This window comes from Salvelinus fontinalis, chromosome 17 (genome assembly GCF_029448725.1).
Source record: "Salvelinus fontinalis isolate EN_2023a chromosome 17, ASM2944872v1, whole genome shotgun sequence".
In the NCBI taxonomy this organism is placed as follows: Eukaryota; Metazoa; Chordata; class Actinopteri; order Salmoniformes; family Salmonidae; genus Salvelinus; species Salvelinus fontinalis.
Window position 1 is genome coordinate 4,879,114 of NC_074681.1, and position 12,205 is coordinate 4,891,318.

At 43.5% G+C, this 12,205-nt stretch overlaps 1 protein-coding gene across 2 annotated transcripts in view; it reads left to right on the forward strand.

The window, feature by feature from the left end:
• The window catches only part of LOC129813621 (supervillin-like), a 77,254-nt gene that overhangs the window by 42,398 nt on the left and 22,651 nt on the right, over positions 1-12,205 (forward strand). The window contains exons 21-28 of one of the 2 annotated variants that reach the window (XM_055865968.1): positions 1,441-1,518; positions 5,589-5,739; positions 6,798-6,890; positions 7,150-7,236; positions 7,442-7,619; positions 7,896-8,068; positions 8,336-8,494; positions 11,704-11,840. In XM_055865968.1, the coding sequence (XP_055721943.1) occupies positions 1,441-1,518; positions 5,589-5,739; positions 6,798-6,890; positions 7,150-7,236; positions 7,442-7,619; positions 7,896-8,068; positions 8,336-8,494; positions 11,704-11,840 (1,056 nt within the window). The remainder of the gene's footprint in view (positions 1-1,440; positions 1,519-5,588; positions 5,740-6,797; positions 6,891-7,149; positions 7,237-7,441; positions 7,620-7,895; positions 8,069-8,335; positions 8,495-11,703; positions 11,841-12,205) is intronic. The other variant, XM_055865967.1, reaches the window with a different exon arrangement.

The following is a 12,205-nucleotide window of genomic DNA, read 5'->3' on the forward strand; positions in this document are numbered from 1 at the left end:
TTTTGCTTGATTTGAAGTCAATATAGCTGCGCTATTGTGTTTAGAGATAAGATGCGACATGTTTGTTGCTGTGATGCTGCCAATCACCATCTTTTTATTCTGCTCAAAATGGTTGCTTTTTGTACCGCACACTGCATACTGGTGACGGAGAGAAACGGGATTCATCAATAGCAAAGAATATTACTCTAAGCCAGTAGTGACTAAACAAAATGGTCAACACCGACTTGTTTAGGTCCCTGTTTTATGTGCTGAATTGAATGGCGTTGGGTACAGCAGCGTTAACGATTGGCCAGTTAACGATTACTTCACATTCAAGCAACCTCTGTAAATGTTAATGATTAAACATTTAACACTTGCATGTCAGTGGTGGCTGGTGCCACGTTAAATCAGAGGACGGGCTCATAATAATGGCTGAAACCGAATGAGTGGAATGAGTGAGTTTGATACTGCTCCATTCCAGACATTCCGATAAACTGTCCTCCCTTCACCAGCCTCCACTGTTGCATGCCGTTGCAATTCATGTGAGGGGCTCAGGTGATGCTGTAGATGTTGTCTCCCTCTCTCTCTAAAGGGGAAAAGACATTGTGAACCAGCTAAAGATTTGACTGGGGAACCCTCCCTCAGTCTGCTTCAGCCCTGGACCCCCCATCATGACTTCAGACTTGATTTATCCAAAATAATCTCTGTGAGTTGTCTTCCATCAGTGTGTCTCTCTGGTCCTGGTCTCTATCACAACTTGTGAATGATCATTTCTGGTTGTGAATGTTATGGTAACTCTCCTCTAGCCTGGCTACCCAAACTCCTTGCTCCGGCCAAACGCTACGCCACGGATGTTAGTTTCTTCTCCGTAATGGGTCTGGATCTGAGTACCTCCCCGACGATTTCTAGAATGGAAATCCATTCTAGACCATCTGATTGGTGCCAGAAACTGATGGGTTGGGCCAGAGTCAGGACACACGTGGGTAAAGTGGCGTTTTTGAAAATTCGTCATTCTCTTTGATACTCTGATTGGTTGGAGACGATCCAATCGCTGATTACTTTGTTTTGTACAACACTCCTCATTTGACATCACCACAAACTACTTCAATGATGGCAGTTTCAGACTGAAGCATGTAGCGAACGATAGAGCAGCAGAAGAATTCAGTTTGAGTCATCAGGCCATCTCCTCGGCATCCTTTCTCTAGCATCTCTCTGTATCTCTGCCTGACTGTCATTTTCCACGTCAGTGGTGGCTGGAGGACGAGCTCATGGTAATGGTTGGAATGGAATGAAAACCATGTGTTTGATACAATTCCATTCCAGCCATTACTATAGGTATGAGCCTGTCCTCTGAATTTAAAGTGACACCAGCCACCATTGATCCACATCTCTTCTCTTATGCACTTATCCATTCGCCTCTGTCCTTAGGAACCTGTCTTATCCAATCGCCTCTGTCCATAGGAACCTGTCTTTTCCTCCACATATTCTCCTCCCATCTCACTTGGCCATAAGTGCCAAGTTATTGACCCTCTCAGTCAGGTAAGAACATGCACCTGACCTGCCATGCATGTTTCACTGCTCTGCCTGGTACTTGGGCTGCGTCTTAAATGGCACCATATTTCCTATGTAGTGCACTACCTTTGTCAAGGGTCCCGGTCTAAAGTAGCGCACTATAAAGTGAATAGGGTGCCATTTAGGAAGCAAAATCTGTCTTCCATTATCCCGTCATGCCTGTCACTGATAAGGACTGGTTATACGTGTGTCTTGTGTACACGTGATCACCTCCCCCTGTTCCTACTCATCCTATTCCTCTGTCACCTCTTTCTGCACTACCCCTTGGTTTTACTGGGAATGAGAAGTATTGGTTAGAATGAATACTTATTCTACAAAGACAAAGCTGCTGTACTGTGTTGCTTTCATTTCCAAGGGTTTTGATCAAGTGGAAACAGGCCATTTGGGAAACGACAACAGTGGCCTGTTACAGATAGTACTTCCTGTACAGCATCTATATGTGTCGGGATGTGTTCAGAGGGACGTGAAATAAACAGTGGCCTGTTACAGATAGTACTTCCTGTACAGCATCTGCACCTAGATGTGTCGGGACGTGAAATAATGTGTGTACTGTAATAGTATCTCACAGTAAGAGACTGTTATAACAGGATATGTAAAAGTTTTTGTACAGTGTGTAACAGGATGTGTAACAGTCTGTAATAGTATTTGTAACGTATGTAACTGTGTAACAGGATATGTAATAGAATTTGTAACAGTATATGTAACAGTGTGTAATAGTATTTGTAACATATGTAACAGTGTGTAATAGAATTTGTAACAGTATATGTACCAGTGTGTGTAACAGTATACAGTACCAGTCAAAAGTTTGGACACACCTACTCATTCAAGGGTTTTTCTTTATTTTTTACTATTTTCTAGAATATTAGTGAAGACATCAAAACTATGAAATAACACATCATGTAGTAACCAAAAAAGTGTTAAACAAATCAAAATATATTTGAGATTCTTCAAAGTAGCCACACTTTGCCTTGATTCTTGGCATTCTCTCAACCAGCTTCATGAGGTAGTCATCTGGAATGCATTTTAATTAACAGTGTTAAAAGTTAATTTGTGTAATTTCTTTCCTTAATGCGTTCGAGCCAGTCAGTTGTGTTGTGACAAGGTAGGGGTGGTACACAGAAGATAGCCCTATTTGGTAAAAGACCAAGTCCATATTATGGTAAGAACAGCTGAAATAAGTAGAGAAATGACAGTTCATCATTACTTTAAGACATGAAGGTCAGTCAATCCGGAAAATGTCAAGAACTTTGAAAGTTTCTTCAAGTGCAGTCACAAAAACCATCAAGCTCTATGATGCAACTGGCTCTCATGATGACCGCCACAGGAAAGGAAGACCCACAGTTACCTCTGCTGCAGAGGATACGTTCATTAGAGTTAACTGCACCTCAGATTTCAGCCCAAATAAAGGCTTCAGAGTTCAAGTAACAGATACATCAACTGTTCAGAGGAGACTGTGTGAATCAGGCCTTCATGGTTGAATTTCTGCAAAGAAACCACTACTGAAGGACACCAACAAGAAGATACTTGCTTGGGCCAAGAAACACGAGCAATAGACATTAGACCAGTGGAAATCTGTCCTTTGGTCTAGAGTCCAAATTTTGAGATTTTTGGTTCCAACCGCCTTGTCTTTGTGAGACGCAGAGTAGGTGAATGGATGATCTATGCATGTGTGGTTCCCACCGTGAAACATGGAGGAGGTGGTGTGATGGTGTAGGGGTGTTTTGCTGGTGACACTGTATCATTATTATTTTTTTTCTTCCCAATTCAAGGCACACTTAACCAGCATGGCTACCACAGCATTCTGCAGCGATACGCCATCCCATCTGGTTTGCGCTAAGTGGGAATATCATTTGTTTTTCAACAGGACAATGACCCAACACCCCTCCAGGCTGTGAAAGGGCTATTTGGCCAAGAAGGAGAGTGATGGATTGCTGCATCAGATGACCTGGCCTCCACAATCACCCGACCTCAACCCAATTGAGATGGTTTGGGATGAGAAAGACTGCAGAGTGAAGGAAAAGCAGCCAACAAGTGCTTGGCATATGTGGGAACTCCTTCAAGACTGTTGGAAAAGCATTCCAGGTGATGCTGGTTGAGTGAATGCCAGGAGCGTGCAAAGCTGTCATCAAGGCAAATGGTGGCTACTTTGAAGAATCTAAAATATATTTTGATTTAACACTTTTTTGGTTATTACATGATTCCATGTGTGTTATTTCATAGTTTTAATGTCTTCACTATTCTACAATGTAGAAAATCGTAAAAATGAAGAAAAACCCTTGAATGAGTAGGTGTGTCTAAACTTTTGACCGGTACTGTATGTAACTATGTAACAGGATGTGTAACAATATACTTAACAATGTACGTAACAGAAAAAGTGTAAAACTGTGTACCAGGAAATGTTTAACAGTGTACACTACCGTTCAAAAGTTTGGGGTCACTTAGCTTTTCTTTAAAAAACAAGGACATTTCAATTTTTTTTGTCCATTAAAATAACATCAAGTTGAGCAGAAAGTGTAGACATTTAATGTTGTAAATGACTGTTGTAGCTGGAAACGTCTGATTTTTAATGGAATATCTACATAGGCGTACAAAGGCCCATTATCAGCAACCATCACTCCTGTGTTCCAATGGCACATTGTGTTAGCTAATCCAAGTTAATAATTTTAAAAGGCTAATTGATCATTAGAAAACCCTTTTGCAATTATTTTAGCACAGCTGAAGTGCTGATTTAAAGAAGCAATAAAACTGGCCTTCTTTAGACTAGTTGAGTATCTGGAGCATCAGCATTTGTGGGTTCGATTACAGGCTCAAAATGGCCAGAAACAAAGAACTTCTGATACTCATCATTCTATTCTTGTTCTGAGAAATGAAGGCTATTCAATGCGAGAAATTGCCAAGAAACTGAAGATCTCGTACAATGCTGTGTACTACTCCCTTCACAGAACAGCACAAACGGGCTCTTACCAGAATAGAAAGAGGAGTGGGAGGCCCCGGTGCACAACTGGGCAAGAAGACAAGTACATTAGAGTGTCTAGTTTGAGAAACAAACACCTCACAAGTGCTCAGCTGGCAGCTTCATTAAATAGTACCTGCAAAACACCAGTCTCAATGTCAACAGTGAAGAGGCGACTCCAGGATGCTGGCCTTCTAGGCAGAGTTGCAAAAAAGAAGCCATATCTCAGACTGGCCAATAAAAAGATTAAGATGGGCATAAGAACACAGACACTGGACAGAGGAAGATTGGAAAAAAGTGTTATGGACTGACAAATCTAAGTTTGAGGTGTTCGGATCACAAAGAAGAACATTTGTGAGACGCAGAAAAAATGAAAAGATGCTGGAGTGCTTGAAGCCATCTGTCAAGCATGGTGGAGGCAATGTGAGGGTGCTTTGGTGGTGGTAAAGTGGGAGATTTGTACAGGGTAAAAGGGATCTTGAAGGAAGGCTATCACTCCATTTTGCAACGCCATGTCATACCCTGTGGACGGCGCTTAATTTGATCTAATTTCCTCCTTCAACAGAACAATGACCCAAAGCACAGCTCCAAACTATGCATGAACTATTTAGGGAAGAGGTCAGCTGGTATTCTGTCTATAACGGAGTGGCCAGCACAGTCACCGGATCTCAACCCTATTGAGCTGTTGTGGGAGCAGATTGAACGTGTGGTACGTAAGAAGTGCCCATCAAGCCAATCCAACTTGTGGGAGGTGCTTCAGGAAGCATGGGGTGAAATCTCTTCAGATTCCCTCAACCAATTGACAACTAGAATGCCAAAGGTCTGCAAGGCTGTAATTGCTGCAAATGGGGGATTCTTTGACGAAAGCAAAGTTTGATGGACACATTTCAATTAAAAATCATTATTTATAACCGTGTAAATGTCTTGACTACATTTCTTATTTATTTTTGCAACTCATTTTATGTATGTTTTCATGGAAAATGAGGACATTTCTAAGTGACCCCAAACGGTAGTATATGTAACTGTAACAGTATATGTAACCGTGTGTAACAGTATGTGTAACTGTATATGTAACTGTGTTCAGAGGATGGGAAAGGAGATGGAGATCCAGGCTCAGATGTCCATAGAGGAGAGGAAGCAGATCTCTACAAGGGAGGAGGCCTGGGAGTCTAAAGGTAAGGGCGTGGCCAACGACTCCACCCAGTACACTGTGACCGAACGCATGGTCAAGAAAGGTTAGAGCACAGATGGTCCATTTGTCTGATCATTTCCTGTCCACTCACACCATTCCTTTTGTATTTTTTATTATTTACCCATTTTTTCCCTCCCCAATTTCGTGATATCCAATTAGTATTTACAGTCTTGTCTCATCTCTGCAACTCGGGAGAGGTCGAAGGTCGAGAGCCGTGCGTATTCCGAAACACAACCCAGCCGCGCTGCTTCTTGACACAACGCCCATTTAACCCGGAAGCCAGCCCCACCAATGTGTCGGAGGAAGCGTTGTACACCTGTCGACCGTGTCAGCTTGCATTGTGCCCATCACGCTAGTGCGTGATGGGAAAGGAACATCCCTGCCGGCCAAACCCTCCCCTAACCCGGGCCAATTGTGTGCCGCCCCATGTGTCTTCCGGTCGCGGCCGGCTGCGACAGAGCCTGGACTCGAACACAGAATCTCTAGTGGCATAGCTAGCACTGCGATGCCGTGCCTTAAACCACTGCACCACTCGGGAGGCCATTCCTTTGTATTTGATGAGAATGTTGACTAGTTGACCCTGTGAGCTTGGGGGGGAAATGTGGTTCTCTAATTTCATTAGCAAATAATAACTGGTGAATTTGTTGACCTCAATGTATGATTTTGAATTGGCTTACTAGTTATTAACATTTAAGTCATTTAGCAGGTCGCAGGTTAAAGCATATTATAAACTGGGTGGATTGAGCCCTGCATGCTGATTGGCAGACAGCCATGATATATCAGACCGTATACAGACCGTATACCATGGGTGTATGACACATCCTTTATTTTTGACTTCTCTAATAACGTTGGTAAAAATATAAGCAATAAGGCACGAGGGGGTGTGTTATATGGCCAATATACCACTGCTAAGGGCTATATCCAGGCACTCCCCTTTGCATCATGATTAAGAACAGCCCTTAGCCATGGTATATTGGCCATATACCACACCCCCTCTTGCCTTATCGTTTAAATATATCACTGTTAGCTGTGTGGTGTTAAAAGAAGGCTACCCAGTTAGGTTATTCTGTCCTCTCAGTTTGTGTGTGTTTGTGTTTGCAGGTCTGATAGCCTCTTCCTCAGCCATCAGCCCTATGCTGTCTCCTGTCTCCACCAAACTCAAGAGCAGTGTGACTGGGTACAAACCTCAGGAGGGTCAGTCATACAAAGGATGCAATGTAGAATTGCAAAATTTCAATCACTTTCCTAAAATTCCCAGGTTTTCCCAGAAATCTTGGTTGGAGGATTCATGGATTTCCTGCTTTTTCCATCCTGGATCAAGGAATCTTCCAACCGAGATTTTGGGAAAGCTACCGGAATTTTGCATCCCTAGTCACATGTCTTTGAAACGTACAATCACAACATGACCTCACTGTATTTATCATGAATACAACTCTGTTGTCTAATCCAACAGAAATCGAAGCCAGACCAGAGATGAACTTGGAGTCGGATAAAAAGCTGGGTAAAGTGGAGACCTTTTTGGGACGTCTGAACAGTGGAGGTTGGTGCTGACATTTTTCAGTTGTCTTTACCCACGCCATCGAGTTGCTAGCTTTTCAGTGGCGAATCCGGCTGAGGGTTTTTCAAGAGGGTGTTTGGGAGACGAGATCAAATATGGAAAACCAGTGTAGCTTGTGAGGAAGGAAGCTATACTGTTGTTCCAGTAGTTTGTTCCAATAGGAATTTGACCCTTGTGTTTCTAACAGTGACAGATCTTCAGGAGACCACTCTGACAGTGACCGAGAAGGCTGTGAAGGAGGTGATGAGGATGGACGATGAGATCTTCTCCAAGTTCTACCGACACGTGGCTGACTTCCCATGCATGCCCAGCAGGATCGAGATCGACGATGACTTTGATGCCATCTTTGGCACTCAGGCACCAAAGTAAGCATAACGATTTCACCAAATAATGAAGGATTTGCTCTAGGTTTGCAAAATTCTGGTTCGAATATTTCTGGAATCAGGAAAATCTTTGGTCAGAGAAGACATGGCATTGGGTGTAGTTACATTGCATGGAGTTTTACTAAATCTACTTGCCCTCTGTCTCCCTCGTCTGTCTCTCTCTGGCTCTCCCTCTGTCCCGCTCTCTCTCTCTCCCTGTCCCGCTCTCTCTCTCTCTCTGTCCCTCGCCCCGTCCCTTTCGCCTCTTTCCCTATCCAGGTTGACCTCAGCCTTAGCGCAGCACAAACGGGCAGTGAGACCGTCTAGGAACGTCCAGTCGTCTAAGAACCCTCTGAAGATGCTGGCGGCCAGGGAGGACATCAGACACGAGTACACTGAGCAGAGACTCAACATCGGAATCATAGAGAGCAAGAGGATGAAGGATGAGAAGTGTGAGTGTGTGTGTCTATTTGTTACATGTATGTGTGTTACATGTATTAGAGACCATTTCAAAGGTTTAGCTACATGCCATCAGAAGGCTTTATATTGAACTCTTATTCTACTGTCATAGGAGCGTAAGTGTGTTGTAAGAGTGCATTTATATTTAGGAAGTTTTACCGAAGCACAGAATCTGTGTGCACCCTTAATATTTGCACACACTGCTCACTCATCCTCCTGTGTGTTTTAGTGAATAAGAGTCCTCTTCCTGTGTGTTTTAGTGAATACTAGTACTCAGATGTGCTCAGATGCGGCCCTGGCTGGGCTGGCCAGTAAGGAGAACTTAAACAACGTGAGTCTGAGGAGCGTCAACATCTCCGAGCAGATGTCCAACAACAGCGCTGTGCCCTACAAGAACCTCATGTTGATGCAGGTCAAAGGTGAGATTCCTACTGCGCTACTTATCTGCCCATAGTAAGGTTATAACATTTGCAGAAATACTGGTTGAAAGATTCCATCTTTTTCCAGGAATCTTCCAGGATTCCAGAACCTGGGAATTTTGTTAAAGTTACTGTATGTGTCTATAGTATCTTTCCCATTCATTTGACAAAGAGGCGTATAGATAGTGTGGGATATGTACTAATCGCCATTTTTGAAGTCCACTTTAAAGCGTCTAACCAACTTTGGTTTTGGGGCAAGCTATCATTTCAAAATCAGCATGTTGACATTGAGGTTGCTCAATGTCATAGTGAAAGCTAAACAGGACATTTTAGGACAGGTTCTGTTATTTCTGGAGGACTCTGTATCATTGGACCAAATCAGTGGCCTTGTTGTTAGTGTGTGCCCTGAGATTGGAAGGTTGGGGGTTCCATCCCTGGTAAGGGTCTGCGTCAGACTACAGCCTGTCCAGAGATGAATACTTTTACGTCAAGCTGCGTTACTACAGAAACAGGAGATGCATTCTGGGTCTGACAAGGCTGACCTTACTGCGTACATAGAATGTTGCATCACATCAAACACAGATGTTTTCCACTGACGTGGTTCACTAAGGAGGGATTCATTTATCCATCAGATAAGAGCGTGTCGGTGAGGGATGGACTAGGAAATGGATTAGAGTTGAAAAGAGAAAGTGCATCATGGCGGGATAGTTATAACATGTAGTTTACACACATACATACAGTACTGTGCAAAAGTTTTAAACGGGTGTGAAAAAATGCTGTAAAGTAAGAATGCTTTTCAAAAATAGACATGTTCATAGATTATATTTATCAATTAACTAAATACAAAGTGAGTGAACAGAAGAAAAATCTACATCAAATCCATATTTGGTGTGACTGTCCTTTTTCCTTCAAAACAGCATAAATTCTTCGAGGTACACTTGCACAAAGTCAGGGATTTTGTAGGCCTATCGTCAGGTGTATGATTAACCAATTATACCAAACAGGTGCTAATGATCATCAATTCAATATGTTGGTTGAAACACAGTCATTAACAGAAACAGCTGTGTAGGAGGAATACAACTGGGTGAGGAACAGCCAACCTCAGCTAACAAGGTGAGGTTGCTGAAGACAGTTTAGTGTCAAGTCATACACCATGGCAAGACTGAGCACAGCAACAAGACACAGGGTAGTTTATACTGTATCAGCAAGGTCTCTCACACGCAGACATTACAAGGCAGACATGGGTTTCCAGATGTGCTGTCCAAGCTCTTTTGAGGAAGCACAAAGAAACGGACAGCGTTGAGGACCGTAGACGCAGTGGTCGGCCAAGGAAACTTACTGCAGCAGATGAAAGACACATCATGCTTACTTCCCTTCGCAATTGGAAGATGTCCATCAGTGCCATCAGCTCAGAATTGGCAGAAAACTATGGGACCCTGGTAACACCCATCTACTGTCTGGAGAAGTCTGGTCAGAAGCCTTGCAAGTTTGGGGCTGCATTTCTGTAAATGGAGTTGGGGATTTGGTCAGAATTAATGGTTTCCTCAATGCTGAGAAGTACAGGCAGATACTTATCCATCATGCGATACCATCAGGGAGGCATCGGATTGGCCACAAATGTATTCTGCAGCATGACAACGACCCCAAGCAGACCGTTCTTAATGACTTTCGCTATCTTCAGCGTAAAGAAGGACAAGGGGTCCTGGAAGTGATGGTATGGCCCCCCACAGAGCCCTGGTCTCAACATCATCGAGTCTGTCTGTGATTACAGAGAGAGGAGCACCCGAGGCTGCCTAAATACACAGAAAAACTGTGGATAGTTCTCCAGATGATTGTGCCAACCTACCTGCCGACTTCCTTCAAACTGTGTGTAAGTGTACCTAGAAGAATTGATGCTGTTTTGAAGGCAACTGGTGGTCACACCAAATAATGATTTGATGGAGATTTTTCTTCTGTTCACTCACTCTGCATTTAGGCCAGCCCATATCATCTATTAACATGGCCATTTTTGAAAGCATTCTTAATTTACAGCCTTTTTTCACACCTGCCGAAAACTTTTGCACAGTACTGTGTGCGTATATATACACACAGACAGAGACACAACTAATCCAGCCAAGGACAGCAGACACAGACACAACTAATCCAGCCAAGGACAGCAGACACAGACACAACTAATCCAGCCAAGGACAACAGACACAACTAATCCAGCCAAGGACAACAGACACAGACAAAACTAATCCAGCCAAGGACAGCAGACACAGACACAGACTAAACTAATCCAGCCAAGGACAGCAGACACAGACACAGACTAAACTAATCCAGCCAAGGACAGCAGACACAGACACAGACTAAACTAATCCAGCCAAGGACAGCAGACACAGACACAGACTAAACTAATCCAGCCAAGGACAGCAGACTAAACTAATCCAGCCAAGGACAGCAGACTAAACTAATCCAGCCAAGGACAGCAGACTAAACTAATCCAGCCAAGGACAGCAGACTAAACTGACCAGAGGTCATTCTTGGCAATTACTGTTGTGAGGGAAACATTATGTATTCACCTTATTTGTTGGGTATGTAGCAATAATTTACTTAACGAACAGTAAGATATTTCTGTCCTGCCAATGCTGTGTGTTTTGGTCTTCACTCTGCCCCCTGCAGCTAGTCTGGGTGTTGAGGACATGGGTTCTACTAGAGAGAGCTTGAAGCTGACTATTGATGTTGGTGATTAAAAGCTGGCATTCTATAGACAAGATGTGGTGTGTGTGACTCGAGATAGAGAGAGCCTGGAAGAGTTGAGAACAATGCCTCATTGTCTCATCTTCCTGGCAGCTGGGACACTAAGTAAAATACCATCCTGTGTTGGTAACCAAGGAGGCTTATGGGAAGGTTAGAAATGACTGACTAAGCAATCTTGGTATCATCTATATAAAAACTGTGCATTGTCAGTCAAGACTTGTCAGTCAAGACTGGGGGCTGACGGTCTCATTATTGCAATAATTAATTGATATTAGGTAAAGATGATTGTTTGAAGAAATTACCAAGTCTCTCTCAGTACTGAATTTCCACAACACTGTCAAGCTAAGCATATGACACTCAAAGACTCTCTTCTCATATAGTTTCTCGCTGTCTCTATCCTATCTAACAAAAAATACTCTTAAAAATAAAAATGTTATCTGTAGCCTCACTCTTCTCTCTCTATCACCCAGGCCGCCATCACGTTCAGACCAGACTAGTGGAGCCCAGAGCCTCAGCCCTGAACAGTGGAGACTGTTTCCTGTTGGTTACTCCTCAGCACTGTTTTGTCTGGATGGGAGAGTTTGCTAACGTTATAGAGAAAGCCAAAGTGAGTCCCCCGCCGTGTATGTGTGTCTGGCTTTGGTGAAATCCATAGAGAGTCCCCGTCTCCCTGTGCCAGACTGCGTCAGCGTTCAATAATGACTTTCCTCGTCTCCCTGTGCCAGACTGTGTCAGCGTTCAATAATGACTTTCCTCGTCTCCCTGTGCCAGACTGCGTCAGCGTTCAATAATGACTTTCCCCGTCTCCCTGTGCCAGACTGCGTCAGCGTTCAATAATGACTTTCCTCGTCTCCCTGTGCCAGACTGCGTCAGCGTTCAATAATGACTTTCCTCGTCTCCCTGTGCCAGACTGCGTCAGCGTTCAATAATGACTTTCCTCGTCTCCCTGTGCCAGACTGTGTCAGCGTTTAA